The following is a 21,203-nucleotide window of genomic DNA, read 5'->3' on the forward strand; positions in this document are numbered from 1 at the left end:
ATAGGCCAGAGAGATGGCTCAATAGGCTGGAACACATGCTTTATGTGCAGGGTCCTAGGTTCAATCTCCAGCACTGCACTGTCTCCTGGGCACTGCCAAACAGACCCATCCCCATGCAGAAAGAAAAAAAAAATCACTCACACTATAGTAAGAAACGGAGAGCACATACAGTAAAGAACCATGAAAGGGCAAGAAAGATAGCTCAACAAGCTGAAATCATGTTTTATATGCAAGATCCCCAGCATTGCATGGCTTCTTGAGCACCACTGGGAGCTATCCCTGAGTACTGCCAAGTAGCCCAAAAATCAAAAGAAAAAAATGAAATCTGCCTGGAATTTTATCATGATCTAAGGCAAAGGATGCAATTTTAGCATTCCCCTGTATAGTTTTCCAGTTATCCCAGTTCCATTGATCAAAAAAACTACTCTTTCCCTACTGTTCTGCATTGCCCTATTTGTCATAGGTAAACATATGTGACTATATGAACATAATTTCTATGCTCACTACTCTATTATATTGATCTACTTATCTATCTTTGAACTGATACTGATACTCCCATTGTCCTAGTTGCTACGACTTTAGAATAAGATTTGATAACTGACAAGACTTTTTTCTCAAGGATAGTCTTCACCTACTACTTTTCTTTCTTTCCTTTCTTTCTTGGCAGGGGGAAGAGGGTTGGGGCACACTTGGCATTGCAGGGGCAACTCTCAGCTCTATACTCAGGGAACAATGAGATGCTGGAGACAGCCACATGAACGGCAAGAATCTTGGCCCCTGTACTCTACAGTCTGCATTTTTATAAAAATGTTTATAGTCAGAGCTGATACAGTGCAAGATTTAAGGTGTCTGCCTTGGATGAAGCTGATCCTTGATTGAATTACAACACTGCATGTGATCCCCAAGTACCACCAAGAGTGATTGCTGAGCACAAAGCCAGAAACAAGCCTTGAGCACAGACAGGCATGGCCTAAACCCGCCCTCCCCCGCATAATCAGCATGTCAAAATCCCCAAGAAAACCTGCTTAGATTTTTTTTGAGATTTTACTATAAAGGTCAACTTGAAAATGATAGTAAGACGGTCTTGTTCCAAATTTAAAGAGCTGTGATGTTTCCCCAACAGTTAAACAGGTACAAAATTTTGGGGAGTATAAGAGGCAGGGATTGAACTGAGGGCTTCATACATGAAAAACATGTGATCTATCACTAAATTACATCCCTAGACAAGACCCCCCCACCCCCAGGAAAAGAGATTTTATTTAAAAAAAGGGAAAGGGGAAAAAGAAGCCAGCCAAGATTATTTTTAAGGAAGCTTGTACCTATTCTTTGCTGAGTGTCTACCTTTACATTTAAAATAGATTTTGAATTTTAACAAATGTTTTCCTTTAGATTCTGCCTTCTGGAACTGTGAGTTACCATGGATGGTCTTGGTCGACATGATGAACTCAGACAGTCTCTCACCCAGTTCGTTCCATTCTAGGCCATGGGTCCCGATGTGGAGTTCTTCAGCTGATCTTCTTGGTCCTATCTTGGCATTAAAATCACCGACAATGATCTTGTAGAAGGTGTGGTCTTCTTTATAGAACTTCTCCAGCTTCATGTAGAACTTCTCAATTTCTCCTTCATCATAATTGGATGTTGGTGCGTAGACAACGAAGATAGAAACTGCAGGCAGTGAGTCACATCTATTCAAATGTAAATGTCCGATTCCGGTTGTTAGGCATTCGAATGAATCAATGCTCTTGGCCAAGTTTGTGTTGACAAGGACACCGACGCCTCTGACACCTCTTTTATCGCATGTTCCGAGGAACAATTCTTCTCCAGTGTCGAAAACAGCATGGTGAGATTCGTGCCTTCTTGTCTCGGTCAGACCAATGATGTCGTACTTGATCATTCACGCTTGTACCATCAGGTCCTCGATGGATGCATCTGATGCTAGCGTACATGCATTGAAAGTACAGACGATCATTTTTGTCTTCCTTCGTTGTGGCAGCCTAGGTCGGCCTTGAGATTTTGTCGGCCTCTCCTTTCTCATCCTTCTCAGTGCTGCCATGTCGGTGAAGACTTCAGGGGCAGGTGAATGAGACCAGTTGTAGTTACTGGTTTTGGCATATTGAATACACAACGGATAGCTTGCCAGGCTCTTCCGTGCGGGCGGAATACTCTCGGTAGCTTGCCAGTCTTTCCGAGAGGGATAGAGGCTTTTGGGGAGACCTCTAATCACCCTTGTAGGTGTTACCATATTTGAACCCTACCAAATATGGTACGACAACTCCTGAAGATGGGTATTTAGTGTCTTATGATGTGTCGCACGGCCACAAAGCGGCCGCACAGGTCCGGAAAGCGTCCTGAAGTGTGGCGACGGCTGGGTAGTGGAGGTAGTGTCCCGGTGGACGATTCCACAATGAAATAGACCACATCATATTCAATCGACGGTTTTGCCTGACTGATGTCGCTGTTGTCCCAAAATTTTGAACAGGATTGGACCACCGTCTCCTTCGTGCAAAATTCTACTTCACAGAGCAGGGAGAAAGGGCTGCAAAGTTTGAGAACTCCCAGAACGACCACCAACTGGGAACTCTTTGGCACTATTGCAGCAACATGGGAAGATGCCATTGTTGACAACATTGACGAGGAATACGATCGACTGGTTCAGCACCTCCATGAATGTGCGAGGAACGCCAAGAGAGAGATAGCCACAAAAAAAATGCCTGTCTTTGAAAACTCTTGAGCTAATTCACCAGCGTGGTTTGGCGCATGCCTCAGGCAACCGCAAGCTAACGTCCGAGCTCGCAAAGCAGTGCAGAGATGCGATCAAGGAAGACCTCAAAGAGAGAAGAGCAGAAGTACTGGTAGATGCGGCAGAAGCCGGGAAAAGTATTCGTAAGGCCCGCCTGTCCTTCGCCAACTACAAGACCAAGATGACTGCCCTCCGACGTCCTGATGGATCCATCACATCCTCCAGAATGGCAATGGAGAAGATTATCCATGACTTCAGATCTCTTCGACAGCCATGTCCACTTGCCGACATACCAAATTCCACAGGATGGATATGTTGTTCCCAACGTTCTCCCTTCCGAAATCCGACACGCCATTTCGTCGGTAAAGAAACAAACAGCACCCGGCCCAGACAAGGTCAGACCTGAATACCTGAAGAACCTGCCATCAGTACTCATCAATACACTGGCTCGGCTCTTCACTTGCTACCTGTCTGAATGCAAGGTTCCATCCCAATGGAAAACCAGCAGGACTGTACTACTGTTCAAGAAGGGAGACATCCATGACATTGGCAACTATCACCCGATCTGCCTATTGTCTGTCATCTATAAGTTGTTCACTCGAGTCATCCTAAATAGGATTGGCAGAACACTAGATGAAGGACAACCATGCGAGCAAGCCGGGTTCCACAAAGGATTCAGCACCATCGACCATATCCACACGATAACCAAGCTCATTGAGGTTTCTCGGGAGTTCAAGATGCCGCTCTGTTTAACGTTCATTGATTTAAAGAAGGCCTTTGATTCTGTTGAGACAGAAGCGGTCATTGAAGCCCTAGCCAATCAGGGCATTCAAGCCCAATACATCAGGATCCTCCGTGAGCTGTATTGCGGATTCACTACCAGGATCTCACCATTCTACAAAGAAGTGATCGTTGATGTCAGGAGAGGGGTTCGGCAGGGTGATACCATTTCACCGAAACTCTTCAGTGCCACCCTCGAGAACATCATGCGAAGACTGGAATGGGAAGGAATGGGAGTGAAGATAGATGGTCGGCAATTACACCACCTCCGCTTTGCTGATGACATTGTTTTAATAACACCAAACATCAGCCAAGTGGCACAAATGCTGGCCGACTTTGACCGTGAGTGTGGAAAGGTAGGACTACAGCTGAATCTTACGAAGACAATGTTTATGAGAAACAGCCTCGTTCCTGATGCCCCATTCGCTCTCAACTGAACGACCATCTCCGAATGCAACAGCTATGTGTACCTACTTCGAGAAGTCAACATGACAAATGACCTGGCACCCGAGCTGCGCAGGAGGAAGAGAGCGGCTTGGAACGCCTTCAAGAAAGTCGAATAGCTAAGAGGACGAAGAACCTCCGGCTCCAGGCACATCTCTTTGATTCCACTGTTCTTCCTGCATTAACATATGCTTCAGAGACCTGGGCCCTACGCAAACAGGATGAGAATGCTATTCAGATCTCCCAAAGAAGAATAGAAAGAGCTATGCTTGGAATATCACGTTTCACTCAAATGAGAGAAAGAATCCGGAGTTCCGACATCTGTCGACGATCAAGAATCAGGGACGCTGTCTCATTTGCCAAAGTATCAAAAATCAGATGCGCTGGTCACGTAATGAGATTTAAAGATGACCGCTGGACTAGAGCTGTTACTGACTGGATTCCACGGGATGTCAAAAGACCACGTGGCCGCCCACCTCTCAGATGGTCAGACTTCTTCGTGAAGATCATGAAGGATCGGTTTGGGGCTCTTCATAATCCCAGAGCGAACAGATGCCATTGGGCTATACTAGCACGCGACAGGGACAGGGAGATGTTACTGGCGCCCGCTCGAGCAAATCGATGACTAACGGGAAGTTAAGTGATTAAGTGATTAAGTTTTCCTTTATCTGGATATGATTCTTTCTGGTAATTTGGTAACATGGCAGAGAGATAATACAGGGGCTAAAGGCACTTGCCTTGCAAACAGCTGACCTGGACTTGATCCCAGTACTGCATTTGATGCCCTAAGAATCATCAGGAGTGAGCCCTGAGCACAGAGCCAGGAGAAAACCTTGAGGTTTTAGGTGTGGACCAAAACAAAACTAATACTGTAGTATTGTGGTAGATAACATCAGCTCATTAATGTTATAATTCATATAAAGCCACATATTATATTAAATAATAAAGTGATAGGAAAAACAGGAAGAAAAAGTCAAATAGTAAGCAGAATATTTGAGGAATACACAAATTCTACAAAATTTTACTTTTAGTAAACAAGAAAAGAATTTGATGCAATGGAAAGGACAGTGAATAAAAAGTCATTAACTTTCCTTACATCATTTTTTAGCTTAGGAATATAAATTAGGTTGAATCACATGGAATTACTGATAACCATTTTCACCCACACAAATGGCAAGTTCTTACATTTTGAGCTAACAGATTTATTTGTAGAAACAAGTTAAAAGTGTAAAGCATTCACTTGTCTCTTCAAGAGCTACTTCACTATTTCTTAATTCAGCTATCTCATCTAGTTCAAGGACATTCATAGCATATAGGAGCCACAGCAGTACTAAGAAGAGTAGGAGATATTACAAAAAACACTATCTTCCTATCTTCATCTCTGCTCTGGCCCTTTTGACCTTGTTGCCCTATCGATCATTTCTACACAAAAGCACACTACAACTCTTTAGGAAGCACCTACATCAAGAATTTGAGAGTAGGGTTGAAAAGACCGTACTGCCTTGCACACAGTCAACCAGTATTTGATCCCTGGCATCCCATATGGTTCCCCAAGCACGACTAGGAGTAATGCCTGAGTGCAATGGCAGGAGTAACCCTGAGCAATACCGGATGCAGCCCAAAAAACAAAACACAAAAAGAAATTGAGAGCCTATTCATTACCACATTATGTGAAATGCATATGATTTTAAAAACTCAATATTCTAGAATGCCCTTAAAGTTTCAAAATACTATGAAACAAAATACTATGAAACAATACTGCAATGGATTTATGCATTTCAAAGGAAAAACCACCATTTTTTTAATTGCTCTTCCTTATATTCTTCCCCATAGTTACAATACCTAGCCAGCTTATTCAAAATTTCATTCTTCATATATTTGTTACAGCAAGTATTCTGATCAATAACATCAATGGTCAGAGAGGGCCATTTGTTCTGCTGGAGTGAGATGGAATTCTTCTGGGTCAGAAATTCTTCAATCCACAAGATAATATTTAACCAATCATGACGAACTGTTAGGTATCTCCAGAGGGCTTCAGGGGAATATGATTTGTACTCTATGTTAAGAAGAAAACACATTTTAGAATAGCAATGTATTATTGCTACTGACATGTGTCTGACACAGAATTAACTGAGTAACAGAAAAAAATTTTAACAAAATTTTGAGTAAATTTTTATATAATATGAATTTTTCAGACCCTATGCTACTTTCACTATTTTTGCTTCTGTGTTGTTCATTTTATGATCAATAGAGAAAGAACTAAACATTCCTTTTCAATATCACAGTGGTTAAATGAAAATTGGGAATTAGATGTATGTTTCATTTATCTTTTCAGCTCTCAGTAACAACTCTGGCTTCAACAGTAACATGAATTTTTCTTCAAACAACTCTTGCTATTCACCAAAACCATAAGTCCTCAGTATACATAAGAAGAACTCAAAAACCATTTGGAAAAATAAAGAATACAATTTTGGGGGCCAGCGTGATTATACAGCAGGCAGGTGCTTGCCTTGCATGCATCCAACCCAGGGTCCGTCACCAGAAATCCATATGGTCCCCCTGAACATCACTAGGCATGATCTCTGAGTGCAGAGCCAGGAGTAAGCATCATGTTCAGGGATGTGTGGTCCAAAAACCAAAAACTAAATAAAATGACTTTTAAAAAAATCTCAAATTACTGAACCATATAATTTATGATTTTCCTATTGTCACATTATAAATTTTTGACAAAAAGCTTGAGATAAAAGGAGGCCTGACTTCAGTGACTTGCATTTTAAGTCAAATGGATATTTTAATAAGTAAATTATATTTTATAATTTTATATTTTAATAAATATTCACAAATGATTTTCACATTTTTATATTTAATCAATATGGAAACATATCAGAAATTCAAATACCAATATCTAATTTCTCATTCTATATGCCCACATTTCATGCCTTTTCATACTTGCCTTCTAGACTTATCTTGGGGAGAAGGACAGACTCTTGTGTCAATTGATTCCACCACTGTGCCCAATTTATCACAATTCTATGATCCTGATTTTTAAATTTATCTTTCTGATCATACTTCAGGAATGAGTCCAAAGTACATTTGTGCTTGAAAAAGTCTTGTTTCTTTCTCCAAAACCTAAAAGTGACACTTTTTTTCAATTTGAGGAAAAAGTATCATTTCTTTATTTACTCAAGAATGTATCTTTAGGGAAAATATAATTAATTCAATACTCTTAATTATAGGTTTGTTTTATTAAAATATATGTATGGTCACATGACAACTGAAGTAATGAGAAATTCCTTAGTCCCTTCTAGGTGACACAGCTTTACCCTCATAGGAAACGTAAGCTCAGTTTCACATAAGAAATTGGTGCATAAAATTACAGATACTATCCACTTTTCTCATATTTTTAAAAGAAAGCTAATAACACTACCTGGGAAAGGACTGGATCTGCGCATTTTCTTGGTAATGTCCTGAATATAACTTCTCAACTTGATGTACAATGTCTATAGTTCTTTCATCTTTTTCAGAAAAGTAATTTTTTTCTTTTAAGATTTCAACCTTGAATAAAAGATAAATTAAAGATGTGGCTTCACAAAAATCAAGCACATTTATAAAATAAATGTCACAAGATTAAACACCATAAGAACTCTGGGAGCCAAGGAAATTACTCAAATAATATAACACATGTCTAGCAAGTATGAGGCCTTTGAGTTGGTCCCTGGTATCACATTCCCTAAGGAATCACCAGGTATGGCTGTGGTGGCCTCCAAGCACTATAAGAGCATACCTGGGACCCCTCAACCCTCCCCATTCTCCAGTTCCAATGATGTGGTCCCTACAAAAAACTACATTAAAATTTTTGAGTTAATATACAGTCACACAAAATTTCCTTTACCAGAAATGAAAATGGCTATTTTTATGTATAAAGTAACTGTCATTTTTCCTTACTGGATATTAACAAAATATTAAAATGTTCTGGAACATTTTAACTTGCTTCACCAAGGTTTTCTAGTAAAAGTAAACTACATAGTGTCACCTTTACCTACCAGAAAGTTCCGTATACTCTTATCGGTTGTATAAAAGCATATCCTAAGCAACTGGTCTTTTACATCAAAGCCCTATAATAAACAAAGAAAACTTAGTAACTTGTATTTGGTAATGAAGCTATTTTGAACAAACATGTTGGATATAGAAGTACTCTACTAAGAATTCCACAACTTTCCTGCTTTTGTAAACATTCATTTTTTTTTATACTTAGACATTCATTGCCTATCCCTAATGCCTTAAGTACTTTACCAGATTAAAGGCAACATCTAGAACAATTTAAGATTAAATGCCAGGCTACTGTGGGACCACAGCAGGCTACTGTAATACATACTATGATTCACTTGAAAGCAAGGTCAATGCAAATAACATCCCCATACATAGTTTCACTCTTTACCTCCAAAAAGCTACTACAGGCAACCCAACCATATAGATTAGGACTAGGTTTCAGCTTAGTCCAGAAAACCAACCTCTAGAACTTCCCTTTCTCAAAGTAAAACCATGGACCACAAAGCAGAGACACAAGATATTAAAGTTCAAATAGAAATGTCAAAGTTCACATGAACAATACAGGATTTTTCTCAATAAAGAAAATCCTGTTCATGTGAAGTTTTTGGGTTTTTTTTTTTTTTTTTGGATTTGAGAACACACCTGCCAATACTCAGTGGTTACTCCTGGCTCTGCACTCAGGAATAATTCCTAGTGGGCCTTGGGGGACCATATAGGATGCCAGGGATCGAATCCGGGTTGGCAGTATGCAAGGCATGTACTATACCCAATGTAGTATTGCTCTCACTGTATGTGAAGCTTTCTATGAGAAATACTGTCACCTAACAAAGTGCTAATTCTAACACTAATTCTAGACTATACATTACAGACATTCTAATTTAAAAAAATCTTCAATATAGTTCCCACTACCAAAGAACATTTCTCAGTTTTACTATTATTTCCAATAAAAGGGACAGAAAATTTGGTTTGTGACCCAACTATGAATTTAAATAAATTCTGCACCAAATAAATTGTAATAAATACACAATAATCTTCTTCCATTGAGAATTTTAAGTTTAATTAGACTCACCATATTCTTCAAAAGTTCAGAGGCTTCCTTTATATTGCTGTTCTTTAAATTGTCAAAGACCAAATCTAGGCCTATTCTAATCAGTTCCTCAAGTTTTTGAGCAGAATGGTTTCTAATCCGGAAGAATGTTTGTGCCTCTGGTATTTTATTGTTTAAAATGGCATTGGCAATAACTTCCTAAGTAAAAAAAAATAACACTTGTCTAAGTTTTCTTTTATTGTTTTTTTATTATCATCAACTGAGCCTCAAATATATTTTTAGCACTTACTAAGTGACTTTTATTAAAAACTATTAGACTTGGGCTATTGCACAGGGGATATAAAGGTGACAACATTATTAGATTTGAGTACTGCACAAGCCCCATTCTTTAGGAACTTTCAGACTAGTGAAAGACATACAAAGTACTGTTTGTAAGATTATATGACAAGAGCAAGGACACAGAAAACCAAGAAGTGCTGTAGAGAAGGGTCCAGAAGAGGAGCATCTAAATGAGAAGCATGACAATAAAGAAAAGGATTTGGAGCAGATGACTGATGAAACAACAGTTTTAAAGACAAGCGTTTTGTGTGTGTGTAAATATATTTAGATGAGTACGTATATCATGAAAACAGGACTCCTTCTCAAAAAGGGAATATTAATGTGCAGAGGCAAGAAAAAACATTGAGTCTTCAGGGACCCCCAAATTATTCAATAAAACTGGAGAAAAAGCTAGAGTAGCAGATAAGACTTAAATAAAAAGCAGAAGGTCCATCACTGAGGGCTTGTGTATGTGAGACAGATCCTGAAACTTACGCAGAGCCACTAAACGATCTTAAAAAAGGTGATATAATTAGATACATATTTTAGGATTAATGTTCAGAAGATAATGTAGAAAATGGACTGAAAAGAATTCAAACTCAAGATGATGAGGACCTGGAAAGGCAACTATAAAAATCCAAATGAAAGGACTAAACACTTAAACACAAGGGTATTCTGGTGGGTGTGGTTTTGGAATGATGTATGTATGACACTATCATTAATAGTATGGTAAATCCCATTACCTCAATAAATGAAAAAACAAACAAACAAAAAAATCAGCCCATGAGAGAACAGGAAGGAAGCATTCTTAAGCTGGGGCTTTAGGAAGGCCTATAAACCACACTTGGCAATGTGATAAACCATGTATTGGTATACATATATATATCCATGTGCATGTTTTTGGAGAGTCTATACCTTTCATCTAAGACAATGTAACCTACAGAGAAAACAAAAGCTAAAAACCAGCTGTCCTGTGAATCATCTCAACTTTATCACTTCCATGCCCTAATGAGTCTGATCATGTGGGTCCAGTTCTTTTGACCTTTGTCTTTTTGAATGCCAACACTTCCCATGTGGGTGTAAGCCTTCTTCTAATCCTTAGTCACAATGACAGAAGTGTATCTTGATTGCATTACTGTTAACTATAAAAAAAAAAAGGAGGGTTACGGAGGAAGGTGACCAGACTAAAACTTACCGACAATGCTGGAGGGTTGGGACACTTTGGTGGTGGTAGAGCATTTATGTATTAATATAATAAATTTTGATACTACTGTAACTTCCTGTGCTATCGCTCCATAAGGGGCTGGAGCGATAGCACAGCGGGTAGGGCGTTCGCCTTACAAGTGGCCAACATGGCCGACCCGAGTTCGATTCCTCCGCCCCTCTCGGAGAGCCTGGCAAGCTACCGAGAGTATTCGATATGCCAGACACAGTAACACCAAAGTCTCCAATGGAGACGTTACTGGGCCCGCTCGAGCAAATCGACGATCAACGGGAGGGCCTTTACCTTTACCTTTACTGTAACTTCCTAAGCTTTAATTTAAATATTTAAAATGAAAAATCAGGCAAAAATGCTTAAGTCCAAAGTGCCAGGCCATAGTCACTGGGGAAAGTATTGAACTTGAGATGGCTTGTGGTTAGATGCTTGTCAATGGATTCAAATAAGCAAACCTGCCATTTAGAGGAAGTCTACTGTCCTGAATAAAATGAAGCTATAGATAAGAATAAGAAATCGTGCAGAAATTGCAGACTCTAAAATCATAACACCCCGGTCAAAAATTCTGAATCGTAAGTATGCAGTTTCTAAATTCAGTTTCTACTAGTTAGGGCCTCTAATTTGTTTTTAAACTGTTTTCATATTTACCTCAGTGCTGAGTTTCTCCCACATACTGCTCTCCTTTACTGTCAAGACATCTTCTTTTATATCATATTCATTTATAGCATCTGTTAGCTTCCAAGGAAACTTTATCATAAAGGTCCGAAGTTCATTAATGTATTTGGATAGAATGTCCACTCCTTTCTGTAGCTGTTCATCTAACTCTATGGAAAACATTAGTGTGTCTATTTAGTATGTGTGTAGGGAATGAGAAAAATCATCAGCTGATACAAAGAATTCTATATACGCCAAAGTTCAATCTCAGTGTTTTTAAGTTCCAAGAGAAAATATTTTATTAATTTTTTTTTGGAGATAGTATTTTAGGTCTTAAATTCCAAGGACCTAGTGGCACTCCAGCAACCATGCAGTTCAAGAGACTGAATCCAGGGATCCACATGCAAAACATGGACACTGGCCCTTTGAACTCTCTCCTTGGTCCAAGTGATAATCTTCAAGGTTTTTCTGATTTATATTATTTTCGGTTAGCTCTGTGATTTTAAAATAATCATTTTCTTGGGTAAATCCCAAGTATTTACAGAATAGACCCACAAGCACAGTGCTAGGAGTAGCCGCTGGGTAGGCCCTCTGCATTCCCAAAAATAACCATTTGCTCTTTCTTCATATTGATTAGTTGTGAACTTCAAACTTTCTGCCCAGATCTTTCTGTCAACTTTCTTAGTACCAGATCCCAGTTCACTCACTCAGTCACAAAGATTTTGCTGAATTCTAGCAAAGGGTACTACACTGCCTTAAATTTTCTCAAGCATTAGGGCCACTTTTATATCTCTGTCTTGAGACAGGAACCACAGTTGCCTCCTTCTTTGATGCTATTCTTACCTTTATTATGAACAAAAAGTTCTCTTATTTGTTTATTAAGAAAAGACAGTGTAAGATTAAGCAATTGTTCTGAAAAGTGTTTGCTCTGGGTTTCAGAATCACTTTCTCTAATTGATGAGCACAGTAAATCCAATGCTGGGGTCAACTCTTCAACATCTGAGAAAGAAGCAAAGAAGTTAATATAAAGAATACCCCAATAGGGGCTGGAGCAATAGCACAATGGGTAGGGTGTTTGCCTTGCACGCAGCCAACCCAGGTTTGATTCCCAGCATCCCAGATGGTCCCCTGAGCACCGCTAGGGGTAATTCCTGAGTGCAGAGCCAGGAGTAACCCTGTGCATCACCAGGTGACCCATAAAGAAAAAAAAAATACTCCAATAAATCAAGAAGCTCGCCCAGACATGTTCCAGATCTTGTGCTAGGCCAATTTCATTGGGGTGCCTCAGACAGGAGCAGGCGATGTCCTTCCTTCTGCCCTCTATAATTCCAGGGACCACAAACCTCCAGAACACAATGAAAAACCAAGGTACGTGGGACCAGTGACTGCAAATTCCAGGCCTCAAGGGATCGGGGACGGGTTGTTCCTTCCAATTTCCACGCCCCTTTCGGGTTCTGGCTATCATGCCCATGAACTGCCTTCGGGTGCCATTTAAGTGCATTAATGTCCATGATCCATCCAGAGACTCACAAATGAATCTTAGAACTGATCAACTTGCTGCAGAAATGTGTCCAGACCCCAATTATTTAAAATTTTAGAATTCCAGGACTGACTTCTCATGCTATTCATAATAAGCAATGTAAAATAAATTATCGAGCATCTGCAGTGTGAGGCAGGCTTGAATGGTGGTGGGAAAATTTGAAACAATGGTGGTGGGAAGCTGTAATGGTGGTGGGATTGGTGTTGAAATATTGAAAGTAATAAATTATTGTGAACAACTTTATAAAAAATAAAATTTAAAAAAATGAATACTCCAATAACTAACTTCCAAAAGTACTGTTTGCACTTTTTCTGGGGGGAGGGGAAAGGTACACACTCAGCTCAGGGGTTACTCTTGGCTTAATACTCAGGTATTACTCCTGGTGGTGCACAGAGAACTTTATAGGGTGCCAGTGATTGCCAGTGATTCTGCAAGAGAAATACTCTACCTGCTGAACTCTCTCTCCTTACCCGGTTTGCAATATTTTTAAACAAATCCTTAATTGAAAACAAGCTTTTGTTTAAGAAAACTCACAAACCTTTTATGAATCTTATTATCTTCAAGTGATTATTTAGTTTATAATACCAGTATATTTACTGATATTACTAGCAGCTATCATTTTTTTTCTGATGACCTACAGTATCTCCATTGTTGTACCTGGTATTTCATAAAATACTATCTCACTTATCTTTTTGTTTTGTTCTGGGGCCACACCCAGCAGTGCTCAGGGCTTACTCCTGTCTGCATTCAGTAAATATTCCTGGTAGGCTTGGGGAACCATACAGGGTATCAGGGATCAAAGCATGGCCATTCATGTGCAAGGCAAGTATCCTATCCATTGTACTATCTCCCAGCCGCTATCTCACTCATCTTTTAACAACTGAAAGTTAGTTATTAGAAGACTCCCTTTTTCCAGAGACAAGAAAACTGCTGTTCAGAGAGGGTAAACACTTGCCCAAGCTAATATGGAAAGTATAAGGCAGAGTAAAAATTTTAATTTAAGTCTGATTCCAAAACTACTCTCTAAAATGTGGAAGTGCTGCAAGAAATGTGGGTTCTTGAATTCTATTTGCCAGCCGCATATCTTAATGAGATAGTTGTTTTACTCTCATAAAAAGTACTGGCCCCATGGGGCCAGAGAGACAGTACAGGAGGCAAGGCACTTGCAGGTATAATCCCTTAGTACAAATCCAGGAGTAAGCCAGGTGTGGCCCAAAACCCATTACCAGTAAAAAGCGCTGATCTCACCTTTAAGATTGCATCTTTAAGTAAGAATGAGAAACAAGTGTTTTCTCCAGTGGCAAAGCTATTCCCATTTTTTTTTTCTTTCCCTGTCACATCTAGCAATGCTCAGGGGTTACTCCTGGCTCTGCACTCAGGAATTACTCCTGGTGGTGCTTGGGGGACCATATGGATGCTGGGAATCAAACCCAAGTTGGCCACTTGCAAGGCAAATGCCTTACTGGCTGTACTATTGCTCTAGCCCTTATTCCCACAGTTCTTATTTCCAGTTCCCAGCCCCACACTAAAGGTCAGAGCAGTGATGGGAATTAAGTCAAGTCACAGGACACCAAGCAAAAAATGTGATTAAAGTCCATGCAAGATGAAGGCCCACTTAACTATCACAAACTAGATCTTTTTCTAAGAACTCAAGCCAATTCTTTTTAAAATTAGAGAATAAAAAAGAAATTTCACATCTGAAAGCTTCTTCCAATAATTGCTTATAAGTGAATTTTATACTCAAAAAATAAATAAGGTGAAACCATTTTGAACTCCCTAAAAAGATGCCCTGCTTACATCCCAATTTCAAAGGCCTGACACACTGAGACCCTTCTTGCTAAGATAATCAGTTGTGCCCAGCAGAATCCAGAGGCCCCACCACTGCTCCGTTCTACCCCACAGTTCCTAGAACTAGCCTAGGCACTCCTGCTTTATCAATTTGGTGCAGCAAATATTCATTCTATACTTCTGACACCCAAATTCCTAGAATTGGCCACATGATTCCCTTCCCAAGATAAACTTAAGTTATTTATGCACATTTTACTATCTCTATATGACTGGCTCAGAACATCTCATATTTGATCCAAAATTATCTTTTTTATGTGACTGATTTAAAGTATTCTATATACAATTTATTTCCTCCCCAAAATTGGGTACATGTCTCCTGTTCACCCCCTCCCAGGACTAGTGTATAAAAAGCAGAAGTTTCCTACCTAAAGCAGCCCAAAAATATGCTATTAAAAAGTGTCCCCTAAAAATGCTACATGGATCTTTCTCTCTTTGGAGGCCTTTGCTGTGTCAGTCTGACCAGTACACTCTTTCAACAAACTGACTTTGCTCTGCCTAAGCCAACTCACTATCTTGGTAAATTCTTTTACTACCCCACAGCTCTGACCCAGTAGGATTTAGGTTCGAGCATCTCCTCCAAACCCTTTTAGGGGTCACCAGCTGGCCGTGCTCAGGGAACCATGTGGTGCTGAAGACCACTCCTGCCTCCAGAGCATGAACTCAGGCCTCTGAGCCACCTCCCTAGCCCCTCTCTGCCATTTTCTGTACATACAATGTGTCTATTGTACATTTCTCAACTGTGCATACTCACTGTTCTCCCACATAAACACGCAAGTGTTTTCCTGAAAAATTATTAAATATGTATACACTGTTGTATCACCCTAACTCTATTTGGCATGTAACCAGACCACTCACTTCCACTTGTAGTAGCTTATTCTACAGTCTTATGTTAGCTAAGTAAATTTTCATCTTAAGTTGTTTTCTTGCCAATAAACCCCTCTTTTCTATTTAGCTGTTCCTATGGATGAAACTATGTAATATTTAAAAAAAGAAAAATCTCATGAAGACACATGGATGGTTAGTAGGCATATGAAAAAATGCTGGTCATCACTTGGTATTAGGGAAACGTTAAGTCAAAACAACAAGATTCCCACAGCAGTGAGAATGGCCTATATCAAAAATTCAAAAGAGGGTCTGGAGAGACAGCACAGCAGTTTGGTCATTTGCCTTGCATGCGACAGACCCAGGTTTGATCTTCAGCATCATATATGGTTCTCCAAGGCCCCACCAGGAATGATCCCTGAACAAAGAACAAGGAGTAAGCCCTGAGCACTGCTGTGTATGGTCCAAAATTAAAACAAAAAATCAAAATAACCAGTACTATTGGGCATAAGGTGAGTAAAGAACCTTCATCCACCGTTGGTGGAAATGTCAACCTCTATCAAAAGCAATAGAGAAGGGATGGAGCAATAGTACAGTGGGTAGGGTGTTTGCCTTGCACATGGCCGACCCAGGTTTGATCCCCAGCATCCCATATGGTCCCCTGAGCACTTCCAGGAGTAATTCCTGAGTGCAAAGCCAGGAGTAACCCCTGTGCATTGCCAGGTATGACCCAAAAAAGTAAAAAAAAAAAAAATAGCAATAGAGAGATTTCTCAAAATAGAAAAGAATTTCCACATGAGCCATATCCACCACTTCTTGGCATCCACCCCAAAACACAAAAACATTGACTTGAAAGAATATATGAAAACCTATATTCCTTAGTACTAATAATATGCAAACAAAAATCAAATTATGAAAATAACCAAACTATCCAATTAAAAATAAGTGAATTAGAAGCTGTTATACATTTACATTAATAGAATACTATGAAACTATAAGAAAGGATGGAATTATGCAATTTGCCAGCTACATGGATGGAACCAGAGGGTATCGTGATGTCAGTCAGTCAGTCAGGAGAAATAGGTACAGAAGAATTTCTCTAATATGTGGGATATGATGATACACATTGAGGGAGCAACAAGTGGCAAAAGGCAGGAAAGAGAAGTAGATGGGAAGAACTTTTGGGATACTGGTATAGGGAAACTGGTATAGGTATGTAGGCATGGTGCTAAAACAATGTATTCATGCAATTATCAGTAGCACTATTATAAATCACAGTACCTAATAAAATGTAAAAAGAAAAATCATAACTGAATTTTGGTAAATAAGAAAGTAATCAGAAAACAATCTGAAAATGATTTTAAAAAGATCACTGTCACTGTCCTCCCGTTGTTCACTGATTTGCTTGAGAGGGCCCAGTAATGTCTCCATTTTGAGACTTGTTGTTACTGTGTTTTGGCAATATTGAATACGTCACAAATAGCTTGCCAGGCTTTGTCGTGAAGGCAAGATACTCTCGGTAGGTTGCCGGGCTCTAAAAGAGGGGCGGAGGAATCGAACCCAGCTCGGCCGGGCTGGCTGTGCGCAAGACAAACGCCCTACTGCTGTGCTATCACTCCAGCCCCCAAAAAAGATAGTGATATGTAAATAAAAACATCTTTATTCTACTTACTTCTTAAATATAGGTGGGATGGAAAGTGATTAAACTGGTCAAGTACAGAAGATTTTGAAGATGGATTTAAAAGATTTTCCTTGCTCTTCAAAAAGAAATCTACTGTGTCCAGTTGACGATTTTCTATTCCAGCCTGAAACAGGAGAAAGATAGAGGAAAATAAAAATAAGATTTTTTATATATTGAAACTAAGCAAGATAAATCTATATTTATCTTGCAGGAGTACCTGAGTTACAGTGAGGATTCTGATAATGATTATGTAATCCAGACTAAGTCTCCATAACATTTCTGAACATCAATCTCTGCTTCAGTAGAAAGTTAGATTTAAAAACCCTCTGAGCTCCAGTTCTATCATTTTGTAAATCTATACCCATCCAATTAAAATTTTAAAGCAGCATGACACAAAGTTAATTGAAAAGCAGACTAAAAATCAGATTTATATAAGTATGTGTTCATATCTTTAAATAATCAGTTGAATAAGGGGTCCTGGTGATTCCCTTTCATGATAATAAATGGCCAAGGACAAAGGATCCTGAGGGCCTGTCTGTGGAACTAAGTTTACCATGATGGAAGACAGTGGGGAGAGATGGATGAAGGAATGATGGGTGAAGGGTGAAGGAGTGGTTGAGGGGAGGAACACTTTGGTAGAGGGTGTGGTATTGAAACACTGAGTATAAAACCCTATCTTAAGAGAAGGAAGCACCAAATAAAAGGTGTTAGGAGGATCCTTCCAGGATGAGAGAAGCATGCTGAAAGTAGACTATAGACCAAACATGATTGCCACCCATTGCCTCTTTTGCAAACCACAACACCCAATAGGAGGGAGAGAACAAAAGGGAATGCCCTGCCACAGAGGCAGGGTGGGAGGGGGGAAAGGGAGATGGGAGGGATACTGGGGTCCATGGTGGTGGGAAATGGGCACTGGTGGAGGGATGGGTATTTGATCATTGTATAATTAAAACCCAAGCACAAAAATTTGTAAGTCTACAACTGTACCTCATGGTGTCTCACTAATTAAAAAAAAAAACCTATCTTAAATTACGGTGCCTAAAATAAATTTTTTAAATAATAAATTCTAGTTATTTTAAAAAATAAGTAAATATTCAGTTGAATAAATACTCAGTTTAAAGAAAGTTATAAAAATCTTCAAAAGATTAAAAACAAATCTAGAAAAATAACAGTATGGAGGCTGGAGCAATAGTACAGCGGGTAGGGCGTTTGCCTTGCACGCGGCCGACCCGGGTTCAATTTCCAGCATCCCATATGGTCCCCTGAGCACCACCAGGAGTAATTTATGAGTTCAGAGCCAGGAGTAACCCCTATGCATCGCCGGGTGTGACCCAAAAAGCAAAAAAAAAAAAAAATTCCCCAACACAAAGTGGGAGAGCAGGGAGCACAGCTGCCTGCGAGGGAGAGAGGAAAAATAACAGTACAGAGGCCTGGAGTGTAGTAGCTTAGTGACAGAGTCTTTGCATGTACCAGAATTCATTCTGGAAGCACAAAATAAAGAAGACAAACCAAAAAAGTAACAATATTAAAGGCACTTCAAGCAACTGATGCCTGAAAGTTTTCTGCAAATCTTAGTTGATTTATAGCTTCAATTAAAAACCTGAAGTCCATCAACCAAATAAAGTCCTTACATGTTTTTGTAAAGTGTTATGGGAATACAAACACAATCATTCATCCATATACAGTATCCTTAGTTATAAAGGCAAATGAGATTAGTTACAACTGAAAACACAGTGGCCCATATTTACTAATTGGATCCTTGTGTCAAAGCTTAAAATATTCACTATTTGGCCCCTAACAGAAAAAGTATGCTATCCAAAACCTGAAGAATCACTGCAGAGCTTGTTAAACTTTGGCCTGTTGAGTTCTGATTTATAAGGCCTAGGGTAAAAATTGCTAATTTACATTTCTAATAAATCCTTCAGGTATAATGATGCTGCTTGTGGAACAAAAGGTCCAAAGTTTTGAATGTCAACAGAACACTGGGCCCAGGCAAATTCAGGTGAGAGATTTGCAGAAATTACATATGGCCTGGAGCAATAGCACAGCAGGTACAGTGATAGCACAGTGGGTAGGGCATTTGTCTTGTAGAGGGCCAATCTGGGTTCGATTTCTCCGCCCCCCTCGGAGAGCCTGGCAAGCTACTGAGAGTTTCCCACCCGCACAACAGAGCCTGGCAAGCTCCCCGTGACATATTCAAATATGTCAAAAACAGTAACAACAAGTCTCACAATGGAGATGTTACTGGTGCCTGCTCGAGCAAATCGATGAACAACAGTGCTACATGTGGAGTAGAAAACAGAATTAATCAAAGGTTCCTCCTGGTTCTGCACTTAGGAATCACTCTTAGAGGGCTCAGAGGACCACTTGGAATGAAGACTGAACCCATCAGTCATGTACAAGGAAAGAGCCCTATCTGCTGTCCTCCAATTCAAAGCACTGGCTTACACAGTAAGCACAAAATGCTATAATAAATTCAGGTTGTTTCTTTTACAGCTGAATTAGAAAACTGTAATATATTTTTAAAAAAAATAAAGATGACTTGAGACAATGGTGGAGGGAAACTGACACTGGTGAAGAGTGTGGTGTTGAATGAAACCCTATCTTTAACAGTATTGTAAATCACTACGCTTCAAATTAAAAAAAAGAAGACACCAATCAAGCTTTCCCTATCTTGCTTCCACTTTATTTTTTTATTGATTTACTTTGGTTTGGGGGTCACACCCGGGGATTCTCAGAGCTTACACCTGGCCCTGTGGTTAGAGATCACTAATGATAGGCTCAGGGACTCAAAAGGGATGCCAGGAATCAAACCTGGGTCAGATGCATGCAAGGCAAGCATCCGACCCTTTGTATATCTATCTGACCCCACTTATACTTCATTTAGTCTCAGTTTATTGCTTCCTCCATTTATTGTTTATCTTTGTGTCAGGGATTGATCTCAAACATGCAAGATAAGTACTATACAACAGAGACACAGCCCCTAAAAATGTATATCACTTATAAAATGTGTACCTTTTAAGTCCAAAAAGTTCAACTGTTACACAGAATTAGAGTAACAAAATGGTCAGAGCTAAGCAAATGAATAGGTAAAAATTAAAGGGTTTTCTTTTGGGGGGGGGGGGGTGGAGAAGGGGAATGTAATTCTCCCAAATTTTCAGTCAAGTATGTAGCAAAAAAACAAAATTCTACAGACAATAATTGTTACCTCTAATGCATGTATGGGGATTGAGCACCTCCCCCAACCATTGAGATGGCAGAGCGAATCCACAGTGCTGGCATTTCCATGGATCATTAGTCTATTTAAAAACTCCTCTTGAGTCAAACCAAACAAAATCAGAGAGAGTCCATTTTCTAAGGGAAAAATAAAACAGCTTTAGAAATTATTGGGATTGTGGGCCTGAAGAAGTATTCAATGTACTGGAGCACATGCTTTGCATGTGGGAGACCCTGATCTCTGACACCATATATACCCCATAGCATGTCCAGGAGCAATTTCCAAGCAACCAGCTGGAATAGCCGCTGACCACCACTGGATGTCACCTAAAAATAAATGATTAGGATTTAGGTACTAGGGTTTGGCAGGAATTAGGGGGTTGTGTTTGTTTTTTTTTCTTTTTGGGTGCAACCAGCAATGCTCAGGGGTTACTCCTGGCCCTGCACTCAGGAATTATTCCTGATAATGCTTGGGGGACAATATGGGACGCCAGGGGTTTGAACTCAGGTCAGTGGCATGCAAGACAAACGCTCTACCGGATTCTGGCCCCAGGAATTAGGTTTTAATTACTCAAGGTAATTAGAAATTAACTTCTAATTACAAATATATTGATTGGTTGTCACTGTCACTGTCCTCCCGTTGTTCATCGATTTGTTCAAGCGGGCCCAGTAACGTCTCCATTGGAGACTTTGTTGTTACTGTGTTTGGCATATCGAATATATCACGGGTAGCTTGCCAGGCTCTGCCGTGCGGGCGAGATACTCTCGGTAGCTTGCCGGGCTCTCCGAGAGGGGCGGAGGAATCAAACTCGGGTTGGCTATGTTGGCTGCATGCAAGGCAAACGC

At 39.8% G+C, this 21,203-nt stretch overlaps 1 protein-coding gene across 1 annotated transcript in view; it reads right to left on the reverse strand.

The window, feature by feature from the left end:
- Positions 1-21,203, reverse strand: part of SPG11 (SPG11 vesicle trafficking associated, spatacsin) — a 101,502-nt gene that overhangs the window by 57,470 nt on the left and 22,829 nt on the right. The window contains exons 7-15 of the mRNA XM_056134056.1: positions 20,350-20,495; positions 17,133-17,265; positions 12,094-12,249; positions 11,245-11,420; positions 9,084-9,260; positions 8,008-8,079; positions 7,392-7,519; positions 6,918-7,093; positions 5,807-6,020 (exon numbers count right to left, since the gene is read on the reverse strand). Coding sequence (XP_055990031.1) covers positions 5,807-6,020; positions 6,918-7,093; positions 7,392-7,519; positions 8,008-8,079; positions 9,084-9,260; positions 11,245-11,420; positions 12,094-12,249; positions 17,133-17,265; positions 20,350-20,495 — 1,378 coding nt within the window. The remainder of the gene's footprint in view (positions 1-5,806; positions 6,021-6,917; positions 7,094-7,391; positions 7,520-8,007; positions 8,080-9,083; positions 9,261-11,244; positions 11,421-12,093; positions 12,250-17,132; positions 17,266-20,349; positions 20,496-21,203) is intronic.

This window comes from Sorex fumeus, unplaced genomic scaffold, assembly GCF_029834395.1.
Source record: "Sorex fumeus unplaced genomic scaffold, SorFum_2.1 ptg000098l, whole genome shotgun sequence".
Classification (NCBI taxonomy): Eukaryota; Metazoa; Chordata; class Mammalia; order Eulipotyphla; family Soricidae; genus Sorex; species Sorex fumeus.